General features: G+C 31.4%; 1 protein-coding gene and 1 long non-coding RNA gene across 9 annotated transcripts in view; one reads left to right on the top strand and one right to left on the bottom strand.

Moving 5' to 3' along the window:
* The window catches only part of LOC130896921 (synaptotagmin 1-like), a 103,370-nt gene that overhangs the window by 26,186 nt on the left and 54,815 nt on the right, over positions 1 to 22,369 (top strand). For 4 of the 8 annotated variants that reach the window (XM_057805312.1, XM_057805310.1, XM_057805311.1 and 1 more), the window contains exons 2-6: positions 8,900 to 9,153; positions 14,474 to 14,566; positions 14,748 to 14,890; positions 15,008 to 15,103; positions 15,995 to 16,189. In XM_057805312.1, coding sequence (XP_057661295.1) covers positions 8,904 to 9,153; positions 14,474 to 14,566; positions 14,748 to 14,890; positions 15,008 to 15,103; positions 15,995 to 16,189 — 777 coding nt within the window. In that variant the 5' untranslated portion in view covers positions 8,900 to 8,903. The remainder of the gene's footprint in view (positions 1 to 8,899; positions 9,154 to 14,473; positions 14,567 to 14,747; positions 14,891 to 15,007; positions 15,104 to 15,994; positions 16,190 to 22,369) is intronic. The other 4 variants (XM_057805317.1, XM_057805314.1, XM_057805315.1 and 1 more) reach the window with 1 other exon arrangement.
* On the bottom strand, positions 12,052 to 21,452 carry LOC130896923 (uncharacterized). The gene is made up of 4 exons (XR_009059629.1): positions 21,276 to 21,452; positions 13,157 to 13,209; positions 12,893 to 13,093; positions 12,052 to 12,437 (listed from the first exon to the last, which is right to left on the bottom strand). It is a non-coding gene; the product is annotated as an uncharacterized LOC130896923 (long non-coding RNA).

Below are 22,369 nucleotides of genomic sequence, written 5' to 3' on the forward strand. Positions count from 1 at the left end.
TAATCGACTATGTCACATCTCCAATACTTTTGAAACTAAAAACAAAATAGGCAATTTACCACGTAATAATTAAAACTACATATTAGGGAATTTCATATATACTAAAACATTCAATTATTCATTATTTTATACTAATGAATAGTAATATTTATCTTTAAAATCGCGTTAAACTTACTTTTTGCATTTTGTACTGAGAACGAAGCGAGTAAAGAATCACTTACAACAAACAAAACAAACCACAAATTAATTAAAGTTATAAAATGAAGCCACAGATCCACAGACACATAATACAAATATTACAGATTATAAATTAGGTACTACTAGTGCTGCCCTTGCGGAAAGAGTAGAAGAATTTTGATTCTGCGTTTTATTATTGGGAATAAATTAATTACAGGTATAAATCATTTCATAACAAAAGCAATGGAATCTGGCTTCAATTATATAATATAATTATATTCATAAATCGATACTAGATGATAAAATAATATCGGAATGATGCGATATATCGCGAACAAATATCGATATTTTCAAAAATATCGATATATATCGTGCACTCCTAGTTTCGTGAGTCTTATTGTTGGTAGACAAAGTACACCACGCGTTATGTAAGTATATTTTGATAACCTAATATATTATTTTGCTTACAGAAAAAAAATTTAGATTTATAATAGTATTTCTAGATATATTTTAAAATACAGTAAATCATTTTTAGGTATCGGGTACTCGTGAAAAACCAAAATCGTCTTACCGAAGATGAGATCGAGTTCAGGCTATATGTGATGAACCTGAGGATGAAGATGAAGTTGAAAGATCAGATACCTTTGACGATGAGCTTATAGAGGAAAGTGATCATAACATAGAGTCGGAACAAGAACTAAGTGTAGGCGAAGAAATAGAGGAAGAAAGTGAAATCACAGAAGAATATTTTTTGGGTGAACGTGGAATAAAAATCCACTTACTAGTAAATATAGCAAAAATTTTCCCTCTCATTAAAAGTTTTGCAAAATATATTACTGATAAAAAAAGTGGTTTTGAAATGTTTTCTATAAATGATATTATGCAAAATATTGTCGAATGTACAAATATGGAAATCAAAAAGTTTAGAGTAAATTACGAGATGCAAAAAATACAACAACAAATGAGAGCTGGCTTTTATTATACTATTTCTAGATGGAGCTGAAAAGCAAAACCATAGATATTTTCTTGAACTTTGGACAACAGATGGCATATAATCAGAAATCTTTCGAAGTTGCATGAACTGCAATCGATTTTCATTTCAAATATAACAGAAAAGGAAGAAAATCAACCGACAAGCTTGCTGCAGTTAGATTCACACTTGATCGTTTTATAGAAAACTGCAAAAATAATTATAGTTAGACGCATAAGCTACAATAAATGAAATGCTGATTCCCTTTAGAGGACGATGTAGCTTCAGTATATACCCAATAAAGCGGCGAAATATGGCCTAAAAGTGTTGTATTGTGCCACTATAAATTTTTTAAGTGAGTTTGGAAGTTTATTGTGGTCAACAACCAGAAGGTCTATCGTTTGCTGCAACCATGGAAAGGAAAGAATAGAAATTCTACATGCGGCAATTGGTATGCAAGCTACCCTTTAGCCGTGAATCTTTTAACAATAAAACAAAAATTGTTGGAACAATGATAAATAATAAAAGGGAACTGTCATTAGAGTTTTTAACCAGTAAAACCAAAAAAGTCGGCTGGTTTATTATTGGGTTTCAAAGAGACGTCACTATTGTGTCAAACGTGCCAAAAAAAAATAGAGCAGTTATACTCATTTCTACTATGCATGATGATTCTGCAATTGATCCTGAAACAAATAAGCCGGACTAGAATTCCAATAAAGGAAGAGTGAATATAATGGATGAAATGTGTAGTACGTAATCTGTGTCCAGGAGAACAAGAAGGTGGCCACTGGCTGTTAAACTGTTAAACATAGCAAATTTTATATAATACGACGCACATTAATGAGATCCAAAAAGAGCGGCTTGAAAATAAACCACCAGAAAAAATACCGGGAAGGTGTTTTCCTGCAGAAGGCATAAAAATAGGTTGACAATGATGAAGTATCATTATGTAATAGATCGGTGTGTAAAGGACATGCAAATACTGTAATTAATTGTCTAGAATACAACAATAACGGAGACATCACAGATGAAATTTAGTGTGTAGATGTAATAAGGTGTGCTACGTAAGGTATAATTTGTGTAAAATTGCAAATTTAGTAGTTTCTTTTATTTGTTCAAAGTTTTTTCATTAGTTTTTATAAAAACTTTTGATGAGTAAAACTTATAGCGTATGTATTTGTTCTAATTTACCTCATTTGCATCTATTGTGTTGGTGGTGTACAAAATACACCACGCGTGTACTTGTGTTGAAATATTAATCGCGTGTAGTTGAAGGTTGAAATGTTTATGTTTGCGCAGAAATTGCCAATATTGTTAAAGGAGTTTTCTTTGTAGGAGGAAAACTAATTGGATTAATCGGTAATCAAATAATTCATGCAAATAGAAATTTAATTGATAACTTAATTTTCCAATTCTTAGACCTTTAGGGGAAATAGAATACTGATAATAACAATCCGTGAAAACCAGCTTTTCGTAATAGACTACGGGTATTTTTTCAATATTCCTGTTCTAATGTTTTATGACATAAAATTATAACCTGAAATCTTGTTCTATTCAAAAATAATTTTTATTCTTGATTTTTTTCGTAAAACCAATAGTTGCAGAAAAACGAACACCTTAATAAATATTTTTTTCAATAAATTGAGTGGGAAACAAGAAAGATAAAAAATGCAATACGATAAATGCTGAAAATGACCACCCCAATTTTGTTTTTAATTACAAAGTCTTAGCATAGTAAACTGTTGTCACTTCAACTATTAATTGACTGTAAACTCAATGTTTTTTCAAATTGTAGTAGACTGATGTCAAACATTGTTGTTGATAGTTACCAATCGAAGTTTATTTGTAAGTTTGTATGCCGTTAATTCTGCGTTATCTGTGTATTTTAACATGTATACAAACGCTGAAATGGCCGACATGAATTTTGTGTATTATATGTAAGATGACCAACTGTTTTTTGTTTAAAAAAAGTACACTTTGCAAGTATTTCATAGGTGAAATAAAAATAAGAAAAAACGATAAAAACTATTTTCTTTTGGAAAAAAATTTATCTTCTAATTGGTTTTTTGTGCTAAATGAGGAGTCTCGTCTGATAATGTAGCCACATCCGAAAAACTTTCATTTTGCCTATTAAATTTGACTGTTAAGACGGCAGATAATGTTTTTACAAAAAGTTGCGACTTCTGTGTAATCCAATAATTATTCCCTGGTGAAAATACCCTTTCAACGGCAGCATTAGTGCCTGGACAACATAAGAAAATTTCTATTGAAACTTTTAAATTTTCATGAGGGATATGTTCAACTCTAAAATGCCGATAGATTTCTACCCGTCCTTTGTCAAGTTCTATTTTCTCATCGTACCATTTTTTCAATCTTTCATCAATTAAAAATTAATTTACTCTTCGAATTTCTTCAAAGAGAAGATATCTTTAACTTTCCTCATTACAAATTCGTCTGCTGAAGAAACTTCTTTCCATTCAATTTTACTATTTAGAAGGGTCCATTTAAAACAATTTGATGCTCAAAAAAGAAATTTTGTTATAGGAAAGACCCATCTTAATTTCATTCGAGCAATCACCTCCTCAATTTATGAATTATGGTGTTTATTTTTTTCTCTGCAGCTATTGGTTTTGGAAAAAAAATCATAATCATAATGTGTGTATTTATCTTCTATTATGGTCCAACAGCTATTTTCAGGTTCCCAGTCTGTAATTTTGGTAATCGGTAATTTTGAATGCGCGTTACACTATATATATCTTAAAGAAATCGTCGTTTCAACTTGCTCTTGAAGACTTTGTTCTGCAGAAGAAAAGCTTCAAATATCATATCCCTTCAATGTAATAATTTATTCAATCAAATTTAATTTTAAATAAGCCATATATTAAAAATAAGACTGCCTGTTATCACAAACTCAATTATGGTAAATCGACATGCTTATCTTGAGAGACAAACTAGAGAATGTAAAATTTATCAGCCTACATTTTTTCCGTCTTTATTGAAAATACTTTCGATTCAAATCTCATATGAGTGTCTGGTTATCACTATATGTCAGTTTGCAATATTTAGCTAAACGCATTTAAATACGAAGGTATTTAGAAGGCAAAAAGTATTTAATAAAATTTTTCACAAATACTATATTTATTGGAATTATATCAATAACATTCCATGTTGAATGTGTATAAATATATAATAATATAAAAATAATTCTCGAATGTTGAAATAGTTTGAAGTAGGTACTTAAAGGGAAACAGAAAAGTATTGTATCAAATTCTATACAAATGTCATCTTTATTGAAAATATATTAATAACAGTACAAAATAAATGTAAATATATATATATATATATATATATATATATATATATAATAATAAGTCTCGAAATGTTGAAATAATTTAAAAAGGAGCCTTTTTCAATTCAGGATAATGCGATTCCAGAACAAAATTTAGAGCACGATTTTTTGCTTCTCCATTATTTCTAATTCTTTAGATTATTCTTAGGTCATAATTACGTTGATTTTAAATGAATTTAAAAAAAACTAAACATTTTAAAACATTCCAAGTCATAAAAGTTATTTTGGAATTTCGTTAATATTTCTTCTACCCTTTTTATATAATCTTTGTAAACTAGGCGTAAAGAAATGTTCCATGAGATCATTCAAAAACATCACGTCATGTAATCATTCGTCATCGTCTAATTGAGCGTAAGTTAATTCCTTTTTTTTATAAATGCATTCATCTGATCAAATAAATTCAAAAAACTTTCTAATATGTTGTATTTAGATACCTAACAATATACAAGAAATGTATGTCATTTGGTAGTCTTTGCGCTGTAATTCTTCAAAAAAATATTTGGCAGAAGACCAGAACTGCAGAAAATGGGAACACACTAATCAACCTCACCTAGCAAGTCAGAGAATGAGAAGACAAAATCAAAAATGATTCCCCTAACCATTATTCAAGTGTGCTAATGGTTATCAAACCGCCGACTATTAACTGTAAAATAAACGAAAAGATTAAAAAGACCAACTTAATAGATTTTCAATTCGATTGGGAGATGGTTCCTAGGCACATGATGCTCAATAAAAGGTAAATGCATCTGCCTCATACTTAGAGAATATTTTCCAAACTACTAACATGGAAAATAATGAATGACGATGATGATGATGGGAGGCAATGAAAATTATTAAGACTTGCATTAACCCCAAGGAAGTTTTGGAATACGTCCTAATAACATGAAAAATATTGCAACAGTTACCAATAAAGGCCATTGTGAAACTCTCAAACCTCATAAATGCACTATTCAGGCTTCAATACGTATCAGTAATGTGGATATCAGTTGAAATGATGATGAGACCCAAACCAGTGCATAAAGTATTCTGTGAGAAGATATTATTGATAATAATATAAAGCATACTTGTTATTTCATCCCATTAATCCCCAGTTCATCCCCAAAACAAATATGCTCAGCTGTTTTTCAGACATTGCAAAAGCATTTGATAAAGTGTGGTATAATGGTTCGTTAATGAATATCAGAAAATATTCATCTCCTTATTATGTTCAGCTATAACTGGATGATAAGATTATCCCATATAAGAAATATCTAGCACTACATCTGGATGCAAAACTAAATTGGCAGAAACATATCAATAAGAAAACAGAGGAATTAAAACTCAGTTTTGAAAAACTATGGTTACAAGTAAGAAACTAACAACTTACTATTGAAAATAAGGTGCTAGTATGCAAACAAATACTGAAATTTCTATGGTTTACAACTATGGATCTGAAGAAAAGTGAAGCTGCTTGTTTGCAAACAGTCCTAAACCAAATACTGAGGAATATAGCTAACGCCCTGTGGTATGTCCGCAATAAAGAGCTCCATGTGAAAACAGTCAAAGAAGAGATAAAAGAGATCGCTAAAGGTCACGAAGAACGACTTAACCACGTAAACAATGAAATGTTGAAAATTCTCGATAATTAAGACGCAGTCCCTAGGTTCCAACGCACCAAGCCTTTTCGCATATGAACTGGGAACTAAGGCAGAACTAGGAACGTGCTACGCCCGAAAAGACGAAGATTTTTAGGGAATCATCTCAACAATAAATCAATTTTCGAATAAGAATCAATTAAATGTGTTTTCTTCAAAATATCTACGGCTACAAAACAACATTAGTAAAACATGATGCAACATTTTTAACTTCATCAATTAATTGAATAATTTCAATTTCCAATCGACAAACGTACATCAAGAGAATTCTGATTGTAGCAATAACAAGTCAAATATTGAATGAATATTAGATCAAAAAAACTAAAGCAGAATAGGTAATTATAAACGTAGAATTGGGGAAACTATCAGCTGACTAGGCTGGCACGTACGGATTAATATTCACATCTACAAACAATTCTCTGCCAAAATTCTACTACTTCGATTTGTTTTTGATCAAGTATAAAATATGTGCAATTCGAAAATTCATTCTTCAAATATAGCGGACGGTCGAAATGATCATTTCCTCTTTTATTAAAAAATCTTGAGCAATTTCTGGTTTTATATGAACTTTCCATCTATGAAACATCAAATATAAATAAATTTATAGACCAGATCACCATAAAATATACACACCCACACAAAAAATTAGTTCCCTGTACAATAAATTCATTTTGAGCGATTCAACACTACTACAGCAGGTACTAGAAGGTGCGCTCCGGCCTCATTTGTGAATGTGAAAAGTGAGAGTTATAGACTGAGAGCCAGTGCTCCTCAGACTCACAATATAGTAACAAACTTCATATTTATGCCATGTATACACTTTCACCTACCGTTGGTGAAATGGGGGTTCACTATTCCCATCAAGGATTCCTTTGAGCGTGTCGAAAGGCATAAATATTGACTTTCAAAACGTAATCACAGCATGTCTGCCGTTTTTATATCTTAAAATATATAATTATTTCTATAGAAAATGTTAATGGCAAACACTTATTCCAGTTCCTACTATATTTTATATTATTTCAAAGCTACTTCAATTTTAAACAAATGTACGTTATTTCAGCCAAACTGAAATTTATATACGATACCTGTCTTATTAATATATACATATATTTACAAATGCAAAAGCAGACTACTTGAAACTTTTGCAGTCGTGCTAATGAACACATATGAGTTCGATTCTTTCACTCTCATTAGCGATGACAGCAATTCAGTATGAATTCATGTAGATAATTTTTGAAAATTTTATCAATATCAATTTATCAATCTTATTTTGAATCATGATGATTTTTTTACAGAAATCAACAAAATGAAGCATCAAAATTTACAATTATAATGATTTTGATATTTATTTTGTTCCAACAAAACGTACAGCTCGAAATTGAAATATAAAATAAATAAATTTTACGTTGACAAAAAAACTCATAATTCCCTTTAAATAATTTCAATAGCAACAGAATATTTTATTGTGTTTTTACCTGATGGACATTGGATCGAACCGGCTACAATAGCTGGTAGTTGATCTCCATCAAACAAATTGAAGAAATATGTGTCTTGATGATTGAACCACCCATATTATTCCGTCTATAATATTGACGGGCATCGTTTATCAGCATTATTCTAAATATTAGATTTGCCACGGCTTGCTATTGCACGGTGGTGAACTGCTTCCATCAAAATTGCGGACTTCAATACTAAATTGTTCGTCGCATACTTGAAATCTGGCATCATCTGCGTCAATGCATTTCTTCAAATTATACATTTCACATGTAAATTCTGGATAATATTTAAGATTTCATTCATTCTATCCTCTGTTAAACTATGATCACCAAAAGATGCAAAAGCTCCTGGATAACTAGTGTTTCTCTTCAATAAAGAGGAAGGTCTCTTCTCACCTTTATTATAAAAGGAAGGATTACAACCACAGTCAGTGAAAGCATGGATGCCAAATAAGCTTCTACACGTTAGTTCGCCTAGATGTTCAGCAATTCCTGTGACATCTATTACTTACCCATTCCTATCCTATTCTTTATGATAATTCAAATTTATTATTATACTAAGTGAAATCCATTGGAATTTCAAGAAATGTGGATATAAAGGTGTAAAATTCCGTCAAGCACAGTTTTTCTGGAATAGGAGTAAACATAATTTTGTAAAAACTTTATAGCTGTGAAACCCTCATAATTCATGAAAATAAAACCATATCATTGAGTCATCCATAATTTGTTATGTCTTTTGATTGGATTACTGGATTGTCGACTTGTTACCATCCATATATTTGTCAAAATGTTTTCAATAGTTGTTGCTCTGAAGCGGGATGTAACTTAGGTATCATTGATCGAGTCGGCATTTGCGAATGCAACATGGTATCTCAAAGCATTAATCTGATCCTGTTTTGCTTCCAAACATACAGGTGAAACTTATAAAAGCATGTTAAAAACAATAAGGATAACTATAATTATCTATCATCTATCTATGCACGAAAAATATTAAGTTGTACGCGTTTACGATATATTTCAAATTTTCCTAGCAGCTTTTCGGATTTCTCAATTTTAATACTGCGTATTTAGAAATAAACAACCATCCTACTCAACTGTTTTTAACGTCAGTCAAAAGTTCACTGAATTTTCGAGAAAAAATTATTCGTCGTAACATTTCGACGTCGACTAAAATCAAGTTATTCGATCATAATAATGCCTAGAATTTATTTATAGGAATTATCGCTAAACAAGATTTTTATGCGAAAATTGATACATGTTATTTATGTTTTAGAATCATGGTTTCCTTATTTTCAAGAAGAATCATCAAAAGGGATGCTCCTTCTCCCGAATCACCGCAAGAACTGGCTACAGTCGTGGAAGCTAACAATCCCATAACTAATAATCCAACAATATCCTCAACAGAAGGACCTTCAGACACTACTAATCCAATAGAGACAACAGGTGGGGATCTTTTGGAAAAACACATTTTTGGTAACAAAAAATTTCATCCATCTCATGGTCGTACGACCCCACATCCAGAAGCAGGTATTTTGTTTGTTGTCGGTGTTGTTTGATGTTCTAGCACGAAGACACAACGACACACACAACACACAAGGCTCCCTCTTTAAACCGTTCACTTAAGGTTTTTTATTTGTTGGTATCATTGTAGTCGAAATTTCAACCTTTACAAGTATAATCAAAAATTTGTTCTCATTCGTGCTATCATTTCTATATTTTCTCAGTTCTTTTTCAAATATATTGAATGTAAAGCACAGCTAACAATATAAATATTCAGAAATAGGTACTGATATTTATGGAAATTTATATTGTTCCGTATTTTATATCCTTGATTTCACATTCCTACACATGCTCCAGTTCGACTAAAGTTCCATACAAAGGGTTATTTTTTTCTCATATTTGACACTTGGTAACATAAGTAACATATTTTCAGTTTCTGATAGAATATACATAATAATTAAAAAAAATTTGATCGGTATTAAATTTTTCCGAGTAGATCTCAATACGCTAAGAATGAACTAATATTTGTTCACCTTTTTTATACAAATATTTGTGAAACGGATATCTTTGTTAAATAGATTTATTTCAAAAATCTATTCTTTAAGTTATATCAGAAACACTTACGCCTGTAGATATTCCTCTTTGTACACTTTCATGTCGATCATTTCTTGGAGCAAATTTTTACCTTGCCTAGGTCTCTGAAGCCGGCTGATCAGCACATTCCAGGTATACACTACTAGATTCATATTTGAATATTCAGGCGGCCACGACATTATTGGATTTAGTTCATTTAAATGTTCAGCTAGAAACTACGGAGATAATTGTCTCGCATTAGGAAGAAATTTGTTCCAAGTCATGGTACAAAAGATACATTATTATGTAGAATATTTCATATACACCTACACCATAATAACTAGTACCAATTCTATGTATGCATAAACATAACAACCTACAACATAATTGAATCATTCTTGTTGCTCTTCAGGTCGACAGAAACGACTTTCTTCAGTGAACAACAATAATTATCATTCCAATATTGTGGTTGCTGAGCAAAGAGTAGTCCTGCTACTTGGTGACAATTAATTTCTTCTCTTTATAACAGCATATCCACTTATTGTGGCTCCTGTCCACTCCAGTTCGTTTCACAATTGAATAGCTGAACGACAAAAGTTTGTTTTGGCCATATCTACCAGTAGATGAGCGTTCTACCTTCTACCCTCTAGAGTGTCTTCAACATAGAACAGGACCATTCACCAGTAAATTTTAATCTACCAAACACCGCGGCTATATCATTGTACAGTCAGCAGCTTTCGTTCATTACTTCGAATCTAGCGATATTAGTCTAAACTGAATCACCATTACCAAAGTGTTTTACTATGAAATTAACAATAACAAACCAAAAGCAAGTAACGTAAACGAGAATCGAAAAATAGCTGTAATTCCGTTATTCCAAACATACAGCAACAAATATTTCGTTACCAAGCAATAACTTTGACACCTACACACATAAACATTAGCAGAATATTAGATTATGAATGCCACTACTACCTATATTTATGTAGCACAGTCATATGAATAAAGTAATCTAATAGATAAATATACTAATTTATAAACGCTGCTTCATATATGTTGGAATGTAAATACTGGGTATGCTCGAGAACATAGTCAACCCCTATATTTGGAAAAATTCAAGTGTTAAAATAGGGAATGAAAGAAATTTACGTGTTTTTCATGTCATAATAAAGGTATTTGATAAACATATCCATATCAAGTTTTTGTCACGATTTTTTTGAATATACACACTATCTTCCCAGAAATACGTTTTCATATTCAACTTGTTTGATTTGCTAACTTATACCATTTTTTCTTTCTGTCCGAAAGTGAATTGAAACACATTCGATGGAAAAATATGTTATTAATTGAAACGCAATGATTATTGACTAAATTAGCAGTTGTGATGCATAAAACCTAATATTCATCATTAACAATAAAACGACAGCTCAAGGTGGACCTTTGCTATGAAGGAATTTTCAAGCATTCTCTGTGTGGCAACAGTTGTGCGGTTCCTTACTTTTTATCTACTTTCCTAGTATCCATCGAGACTTCGTCCTCTCCCTCGCATTCCAAAGGTTTTGAAAGAAAGGGATTTTCAAGTAGGTTCCATTCGCACATGTGCCAACCGTTTAATTCACCAATTTTGTTAAACTTAACAATGTAAGGATCTGTATGGAATTTTTTTCTTCTTGGAATCTCCCGCTCGAAATGCTTCATCTCAAACCTTTTGAAGGTCAACACCTCTCAAAAATGAAACGAAACGTCTACGCTTAACATCATTTTTTATGCCGAATCGGTAAGAAAATATCATGAAATAATTATAATAATTAACAGTAATGTGATGGAAATATGGGATGGTTGCTGCCCTCAACTGAATTTCCAGTTGTTGGAGTTGAGTTGAATCTGTTTGTTTGGAGTGTACCGGTTGAGTCCTTTGGGTGTGGTTTAAACTTCAACCTGCCAGCTGTAGAACTGCGGAAGGAAACGGGTGAACACAGATGGAAATGAATGAAAAGGAATTAATAGAGAGTACAGATAATGAATAGAAGGAGCTTATACTGTAAAATAAAAAAAAACTGAACATATAAATCCAAATAGGAATCTGTTCTATTCCATTAGTTATGTTTCCCAAATAAATAAAAAATACGAATTTATATAAAAACTATTATATAAAATTTGGTTAAAACAAAAGAAAATACATGAGATAACTTGAATTTTATTTGTGAGCACAATAAAAAGAGCTGAGAAAAGTTTACCAGAATAAAATTACCACAAATTTACTAAAATTTACTTTGATTTAAAGTGTATATAGGTAAAGGAATAATTCGAATACATTCCGAGAATTTATTGAATTACTCGAATGAAGTGGGAGGTTCGTAAAAAATTAATTTCTTCAAAAACTTAAATTTTAGAATAAACAAATCAGAAGTGACAATACGTGAACAAAGGAGAACTCAAAATGTTTGAAGAAAAACGTAACCACCCGAATGGCGTGTTTGAGTATAACTTTATAATCTAATTAATAATAAATATTGGGGTGGACCGTTTTATGTGGCCTACATTGTATACAAGTCATTTTTGTTTAATCAGTATAATGCAAAGAAAATATGATTAATATTGGATAGAGTTGGAGCTCTTATTCATTCCAGTAATCAACGACATTTCAAATGTATCCCAAAACTAATGCATTATTCGAATTTGTCATTAGTCGTAGAAAAACAGCAGCAGGTTGTCATTGGTAAAAGATTTGTTAAAACCTACAAAAGAAAGTAATAAAAGAGTTCATATCCACTGGATCAATTCTTGTTGCTGAAAAAAATCATTAATAAATAAACCTTTCAAATGATAATATCCAAGCAATGAGTTAAGAGAAATTAATTCTCTGGTGTGGAAAAAAATTGGAAATACCAAGTTGTTTCAGCACATATGGTATCTGAAAGTTCAAACACCAATTTTCATATGCAGGGATGAAGACGAATAACTGAACAAGTTTTCATACATATTTCAATTCTATTTTGTTGTTAATCATAAAATTATTGTATATGCGATCAAGAGAAGCTATCGATTATCAAAAGTGAAATGCATCTGTATTGTATCACTGTTTGGTGACAATTCTGGAGAGTAGGTGAGAATTAATGATTCAATACACCTGATTTACTAACGATTTTCATCGTAATTTACAAAAAAATGTGGGAAAATAATTTGTACGTACCAGCAAAGCTATGAAAGCGATTTCTTCGTCCATTATTTACCATAACATGTAATCATGTATATTCGAGGATTTATTGATCGAAAAAAGCATTTAGTGGAATCAATTCTGTCCTCTATTCAATTAAAACTCCGCTTCCAATTTGAGACATCCATCATTTTATTAGAATAATGGTTTTAATTTGGTAGAGCTCTAGTCCTCTAACTACAATGAAAAGCAATAGGCTGCTATACAATAATATTTTCAAAAAACTTCCTTTGAACTTACATAAATACCTTGTCGTATTCTGTTATTGCAAGTCATTACATCGAAAAGCTATGCTAGAATTACAAGGAGTTATAAAAAAATACAGTGAATCATTTCATTGATTACAAAGTGTAGAAATAACATCAAATTGGAATCCATTTTCTTTTAAGTACAACTCTTGGCTAGTGATGTACTCATTTCATGACTGGAAACGTTTCTGAAGTGCTTATTACGAAATGACCTCTATTTATCTATGCTGGACGTTTTCCTACTAGCTTGTTGCTAAATCTAGTGAGTACGTCACATGTTAATAAAAAATAAGGTTCAGAGCCAGCCAAAAGCCGATCAAAATCATTGAAAAAGAAGCTAATCCATTTTTGAGATTTTCCATTTGCGAAGACTTCAGTAATTTTCAGTAATTTCAGTAAACTTGTGGTTGGTCAAATGAAATACTCCAAGCCAAATGCCATATTCCAAACGGAAAGCGTCGTGGCTTCTTCGGCAAGATCACGAGCTTCTCGTGAGAATAGGAATGTCCATTGTCATATTATCCACAATATTATGTGTAGTAGTATGAAATGGAGAACGAACTTCCGTTCCGCTCAGCACCATCTACTGTACACGTATTAAGTAGGGTTCTTTCTAACTGGATTAGAACTATTCTCTATACGACATGAACTACATCCCGCATTTTGCCTTTGTAAATTTTTTGGGCGCCTGTTGTATTAACGATGTAAAGAAACTGTCCAATCACTCACGGGATCTAAGACGTGTTGTTTAAGGAATGATTTACAAATATTCGCAGGCAGTAGTGTGCCGGATCCCACCTTTCCGGTTAAGGGTTAAGGCGAAAGCAACTGACGCTGTAAAAATTTCTTAATGTATTTTTTGTTTACATCTCGTGTACTGTTTACATGTTTTGAGTTTGTTTGTGGAGTTTGTCTCGAATTTTGGCCAAAGACTTGTTAGGCATGTAATGCCGTTCGAATATCTGGAAGAATTTATCTGACGTCTATAGACAATATTTCTAATTAGAAGAACATGTATATAGGCTTTTACCAATTTCGTATGCTTTGACTGTTCACTGTACAAAGCCGTTAAAATTTTATTTTACTGAAATTGATTCAAACATGTCTGTAAAATACTCTAAACCGAATTCACGTCTGGCCTCTATTCAATCATACAAACACTGAACACACTAAGCACGATATGTGTGAAATAGAAACAGCAGAAAAACAATAAAGGTATACTTTAAAGTGGTACCCCTTATTCCAGTACTTCATACTAGGGGAACTACTTTCCTGTGCTGATTCTAATCTAGATCTAATTATTTTCTAGTCAAACCCAGTAATGATACTATTATCCAAAACATTGTTCATTTGGCCAACAAAGAAGGAATTGATACATGGGTATTAGTAACAATCCTTATTGGTAAGTAATTCAATTTTCTTTTATATATAAAAACTCCAGAGCTAGATATGAATGTAGGATATAAATTATGTCCTCACATTGAGAAAATTAGTTTAATTTTAAATTTTAAAAGAAAACTTATAACTACTTTTTATGACCATGCGCACACTATTAGAAAATTTGAGAATAACGTATGTTGTAGCTGTATCTATTATAATCCTGGGAATATGCTTTTGTTGTATAAGAAGATGTTTCCGAAAACGAAGGGCAAAGGATGGGAAAAAGGGTATGAAAGGGGTGGACTTGAAATCCGTCCAGCTTCTAGGGTCATCTTACAAAGAAAAAGTGAGTATATACCAAATACTTATAAGAATTAGAAAAGTTATTATAGTAAATTTTTGAGTATATAAGTATAACAGGTACAATTGATGGAAAAAATAAGCAGAGTTGCAAATTTTTTAGGTACAACCGGATATGGATGAACTAACGGAAAATGCAGAAGAGCCTGATGAGAGTGAAAAACCTGAAGTTCAAAAATTAGGAAAGCTACAATACAAAGTGAGCTAAATTATTTTGAAAATCTTGTAAGGATTCTGGGAAATATTAGTACACTTTTAATTCCTGTTTTCGAAGAACAATATTTTATTCTTCAAAAATTAGATTTCACTGTTGAGTATTTCATGTTTTTCCAAGAACAAATCGATCATTTGTTTATTGATGTTCTAATTAGTTCTATTGAATATAATAATAATGGAGTTCAATTTTGTTTTCATAAGGAGTTTTTTCCTCACCCCCTAGAGATTTCTATTATAAAATTGAAGTTGATTAAGAGAAGCCATAATGATTATAAGGCGTCGTTTGCCAGATGAAGGCACATAGTAACTAAATTGTAATTTGAGGAACCACTGGCAATATTCATTCTGACTACATTTACTACTACTACTAAATTCAATCTGTCTGATGCGCGTTTCGATAACCAAGATATTGTCTTCAAGAGGTAACTATTGGTGCTACTGGATATATTTCACATTATTGTTCAAAAGAATCTACTCAATTAGATTTTCATCGTTTGAGGACATGATGCTACGCAATCTAATTTTTGAAGTTCAACTTCTTATCCTGCTGTCAATAATTTTCTTTCAAACGATAGTGGTATTCAAAATAAAATAGTTGTGTCAGCAATAATACTCCCTATGTTTTTCAAAGTTTCTTTCTATTGGCAAGGAAGTTGAAAACAGAGTCTATTACATAGACTGTCGAATTAAAAATACCGTGTATAGTTACGTGAAATTCATAATTATACAATGTGAGTTTTAACGTTCAATGCTGAATTTTATGTTAAATTATAATTTTGTAATTTGAGTCTCATTTAAATATGCTATACAAAAATATTCTGATTGAAGCTCTATTTTGATCTGTTTTTTAATAAATTCTTTCTATCATTTACAGTTGGAGTATGATTTCAATCAAAATAGCTTCTCTGTGACAGTTATCCAAGCCGAAGAGCTTCCTGCTCTAGATATGGGTGGCACATCTGATCCATACGTAAAAGTATATCTCCTTCCTGATAAGAAGAAAAAATTTGAGACGAAGGTCCACAGAAAAACGTTAAATCCCGTCTTCAACGAAACGTTTGTGTTTAAGGTGAGATTCGAATTGAAGCACCAAATGCAAATAATAATTACAGCAAAAGAATAAAATGGAAATTGAATTATATTACATTAAAGATATAAGTAGGATGATGGGATATGTATGAACATATAATCAGTAATCATTTTATAAGTGTTTTCCATTGAAGGGTTTTTGCAGAATTTAAATCGAAGAATCGACATCTGTTTTCTGTTTATTGAGCATTCCATTTTTTCTATAGCTCCTCTTTTTTCATTTTTTCCTCTTGTCTTTTTTATATTTATTATTCCGTTTATCTATCTATTTATATATCAACTATCTGTTTCCATTCTCTAAATATTCCACACAAATTCAACCGTTTTCTCTTCGTTTTTATTTGAATTTGTTCTCATTTTCTTATTTTCTCTTTATTACTTTGTTTCACACTTTGTTTTCCCCGCTATTCTTCATAGTCATTTTATCTTAGTTCAGATCATCTTGGATTACATTGATATTTCTCATTTTCCATTGTCTAATTTTCACTTGCTAATTCCATCATTAGTGTCATTATTGTATTGTCGATATTTATTTCGACTTCTATTTTCATATATTGTTTAGTGTGTACTACAATCTCGCTGATTTTATCTACACTCTGCCACCGTTTATCAATATATTTTTTTCGTGAAAATTCATACGTCGTTACTCTTTCTAATTTTTCTATTTCATTGGTATTCTTATCATTTTAAAAACAAAATTCGAATTATGGATAAATTATGTACTAAAATTTTTAATACTTGAATTTCCACTCACGGCACTGATGGATACATAAAAAAGCCAAAAAAATCCTTCGACGATTAGGAACAAAAACATTTTTTTGATAAATCAGAACCTGATAATATTGATATGGAATACAAAATATTTTTTCTACTAGATCCAGTGGAAATACGTTCTTGTTTTTAAAATACTATTGAAAAATAATAATTTTTATAAATAATCAAGTGGGTATCAATCAAAATTGTTCAACAGAGCTTACTTTCTCATGTTAATTTATAATAAATAAATTTGCCGAATTGTAATTGACAATCTGTTATTCTTGGAAGCACTCACGTAAAGCTAATAAGTTTTCTTGTACCATTGGTGGACTATGAATTGTTTTACATAGAATATCTCCATTTTCAACTTCTTAACTTGTTTCCTAAAAAATGTTGTATTTCTTGTATCTACCCTCTCCGCTTTTCTAAACCACAAATTTCGATTATCTTCTAAGGTTTCGGGTGGATATATGGTGTAAAAGTATTTTTCTTCAGTTGCTTATGAAGAACCAGGTCGCTTTCTGCAAAGTTGTGGTACTTGTGGTATGTCCCTTAACATCAAGATTGATTTGACTTTATTTTTTCCACAAGTTTCTCGATCTCATTTATGTTGCTTTTGTGTCTTTTTCTAGTATTTACCAATCTCACATCCATTTCGTCCGATTCTGGCAGATAAGATGAGACTAAGTTGGAATCTTTGGAACCGTTGGTGATATTTATACCGAACACACTGTTTACAATACCACTACACCAACAGTCACAATTACACTGTCTGACGCCTTTTTCGATAAAATCAAGTATCGTCTTTAGAAAGGTAAACTATTTACTATGTGTGTACACCACAATGTTAGTTGTTATAGGCCAATGCGTATACAGGGTGTTCCAGGACTTGATGCAACAAATTCGGGAGTGAGTAGTGAAATAATGCTGTGACATAAACAAAAATTTATTAAAATATTTATTAAATATTTTCCAAATTATACATTCGTAGGTTATGAATTATTGATGGATGTAGTGTATTTGACGTAATAAATAATTTTACCCTACCATCTGAAGGTCGAGGGCGGCACATGCCCAATGGCTAACAACCCGTAACTCTTAAGCCGCGTCTCCAATGGACAAACATGCCAACATCGAACATTTATTATAGTTTTTTTTTATTTGATAAGTTGTGGGCTAACCAACTAAATTTTTCTTTATTTCAATTTTTTCCCTACCCAACCGTATGGCTGCACAATCCAACGACGAGAAAGAGATTTTCTCCAAAATTACAAAAGTCCATACTTAGTTGGAAAAAGGATCGATGATCATTGCATAAATAGAATCCCCAATTGAAAACCGAAAGTAGCTCATCAAAATTAACTAGCACGATCAAAGGAGACCATAACCTACAAGAAGGAGTGAACCAGTTCGGAGGCACAAGCAAAGGTAGATATGGAGTCACTACAGGACAACAGGATCAATCCACCTACAAGGATTCGCATATAAATTTGTAGCTATCGACCCCATCCTCAGTACTTGGCGAATACGGTGCTCTGTTATTTCAATATGACGAACGGCATGTACATCAGTCTAAAAATCTACAATCTACATATCTCCTAAATCTTAAATTTTATCGAAATAAACAAGGAGTTTCTTTTTGTCAATAATTCAATTTTGCTATGCTTAAATTGTACAGGTTGTCCCAGTAAAGGTTAAGGATTGTTAATCATTGGGCATGAGCCGCCTCTAGATAGTAGTATAGAATTATTCATACCGTAATTTCTACATAGGCATACGTAATCATCCATTTAACATTTATAAGGTTCGCATGTATAATTTGGAAAATATACTTAAATATAAGTTCTGATTTTGCAACTTCAACGCTCATAAATTAGAAACGAGGGCTCATATGTGAACACATTTTTTGTCACATTATTTCAACCTTATCTACTTACTTCCTAATTTTTTGCATCAAGTCCCGGAGCACTCTATGGAAACAGTAATTAGTGGAAATAGTAATTTCATATAGTGTTAATTTGCTTTTATTTGGTTTAGACGATTTTTGAAAATTGATTTTCAATTTATAATATTTCATATAATAGAAACCTCATGATTCAGATTAAAATTCAAAATTAGAAATGCAAGAATACCAGCATTTACAGTAGGGCCAACTTCACACCACAGAATCAGTAACGATTTTACTGCTTTTCCAAAACAAAAAGAGAACAGAATCACTTGTTCGTCATGTCAAGTAATAACGAGAAAAAAGTTAATTATATGATTCTATCTAATTTCAAAATATTGCTAATTATATTTGCTATGTTTAGTTTCACAACCATGATCCACCTTAATAATAGCGATGTATCAAATTTTCTCATGTTAAAATCGCATCTCATCTATACTGGACACACTGCTTAGACTACCAGTACAACAAGACTCACATTTGCACGTTCTGATGGCGTTTTGATAACCTAGTTGTTATCTTCAGAGACAGAGTTCAACTTTTTATCGACAGTTAACTCTACTGTTAATGTTAATGCTGATTTTCATGTATTTCTGATAATACTTGATATGTTTTTTAAATTTTAATCTGAATTTGAATCTGAAATTTTTATTACATGAAATGCTGAGCGTTGGAAATTAGTTTTCAAAAATCGACAAAACCAAATGAAAGAAAATTACCAACTATGTAACATTACTTTTTCGACTGATTACTACTCTACACGCATTTGCCTAATATTAACTAACATTTGGGTGTAATGTGGTGTGATACTGTTTCTAATTTCTTGGAGAAGGATTCGTATTCTGGCACGGGTCTTTTCATATTTGATTCAAATTACAACAGAAGCCAGAAACTTAACCTCCTTTCAGACATAGTCATTCTAAAACATTTTATCTTTAGTTCTTATGACACAACTTGTGTTATCACCAACGCATACTCCAAATCTGGCCCCTTCATTCCAAATAAAGAAGTAGTCCAAAACAAATAGACTGAAATAAGATTACCTTGTATGTGTCAAAACCCGACTTCTCGATCACTCTGTATTAAGTAGTTCTCGTGACATTCTCAATTCGTTGTAATTAGCACACCAACCTTGTTTTATAATCATTTCCAACGTTCTTTAGTTGAAATTGGAATAGTGCGCGAGTACCTGTTCTTTGAGTCACCGGTCACATAGAAATATTAACTATAGGGAATATGCATGATTTTTTCAAATCACTTTTTACTTTACATCTCTCTCCAAACTTGCTGTCAATAGTGATATTTTAGAACTGAATTTCTCCAGCAAGTTTTCACACAGTCGCTTGTCATAATCCACCTCCATTTTTTCCACTTCCTTCATTCCCTCTTCACAGCCTCTGTATTCCTCAATTTACAGTACTAATCAATGATAACTTGAATTTTTTCCAATAACATTTAACACTTGTTGATGGATCTTCACTGCGACACTGTAGCCAAGCCAAAAATACAATAGCATGCCTACATTATACAGCCTATTATCACTTTGAAGATATTATAATATAGGCAATAATACAACAGCCAATTTAATATCTCAAAACTATTTTAGGTTATGTTTTATTAAGTACAGTTGCCAATTCTTAGCCTACTATAGAACCAAACAAAATTTCAATGTCAAAATATTTTATTACTCAACATATTCCCCTCTTAATTGGATACATTTATTACTGCGAACCTGCAACGTCTCTAGATCTTTCAAAAAAAAATGTTTCTTCTTGCTCTGTAAACCAGACCTCCACAACTTTTATTACCTTCTCGTTGGAAGAAAATTTACGACCTTTTGAACTTTTTTTCAGTTGAGGAAAGAGATAATAGTCGGACGGAGCCAAACCTGGTGAATAAGGGGGTGTTCTAGTAATTCAAAATCTAAATCACAAATTTTTTGCATGGCAACATAAGATTTGTGTGCAGGGGCGATATCCTGCAAAAACAACACAACTTTGGGTAGCTTTCCGCGTCTTTTCTCTTTAATTTTTTCCCATAGAGTGGTCAGTAATGTCGAATAATAATCTCCAGTTATTGTTCTACCCTTATCCAAAAAATCAATTATGTTTACGCTATCTTCCACTTTTTTGATCTAAGTCAATTTTACATCTTGATTAAATGCAAAATATGCACTCATCATGAATTTATCCACATTTGGTAGACTGTCTGATTGAAGTTTCACAAAACCATGTTCAGGCATCATAGATAAATCAGAATATAATTTTTCATCCAAAAATAATAATTAGCACTCTGTTTAAACCTAGATAAATCCAGGACGTCACAAACAATGATGATGCATGTATCAAATTTGAATTTCACTCACCTATTTTGCACTGTTTAAGGATCATTCTATACTAGTAAAAATAAATTAAATTGGAAAATAATGATTTTATGAACATTTTCGAACTAAAAAGTCTCCATGAAAAAATAATCAAGTGAATTTAAACCACGTGCATATTCCCTATTGTCTCTCTCATTTAGTGATAAACAGTTTTATCACCTGCCGTGTTTAAACAAATAATTGAAAAGAGTATTATTACAATGAACACGAATTAAAATATCAAAAATTTGAGAGTGCGCCAACTCGTGATTTTAATTCCCGCCATAAAATTTGTTACAACTTGTTACAATGTACCAACTCGTGTTCGTGGTTGTCATTGAGATTAGATAACTCGCTACGGAAGATTATGCAGCTCGGGATTTTAATTATGAAATGAAAAACGAAAATTAAATATATATTCACCGTGTAAATTAGTAAGAAATATTTTATATTATAAACTGGTAACAGAACACATTAAAAAGCAATAAAAATTATTACATTTTGTATCTATGAGAGACATGTTTCACAAATTCATATTCTGTTATTTTATTTGGCTAACCTAACATAACCTAATCAATTGCAAATATTATGTTTTATGGAATTTTATAAATTCCGGTTTCCGCAAATCCGCAAAATTCATTTCTGTAATGTATATTGTTTAGTACCTATCTAATGTTGATATGCAATTTAAAGAATTTAGTAATTTTTGGATTTTCCAGCTCTACAAAGTGGATTAGGTACTAAATTTTTGAATCCGTTAAGTACTCGTACTACCTTATCTCAACGGATTAAAAATCGTCATACGTTGTAGCATACCCAAAACGGGACATTCAATCTGAATTGTCACTAAACACTGAAGTCTTCACTGACTCACTTTTTTGATGAATAATACAAGGTCCAAAAAGTCATGTTAATGTGATATTGACACGATTGTTATTAAAGTTGTTAATAAATATTCATTATACCTCTGTTCTACTTTTATATCAATTAAATTGAGATAACTCTACCACAAGTAATGAAAAATTTTTAATGTAACATACCATCCAATAAGTTTTCAGTCTGATCTATAGAGGTCACTATAAATTATATTCTTAGAT

Source organism: Diorhabda carinulata, chromosome 8 (assembly GCF_026250575.1).
Source record: "Diorhabda carinulata isolate Delta chromosome 8, icDioCari1.1, whole genome shotgun sequence".
NCBI lineage: Eukaryota > Metazoa > Arthropoda > Insecta > Coleoptera > Chrysomelidae > Diorhabda > Diorhabda carinulata.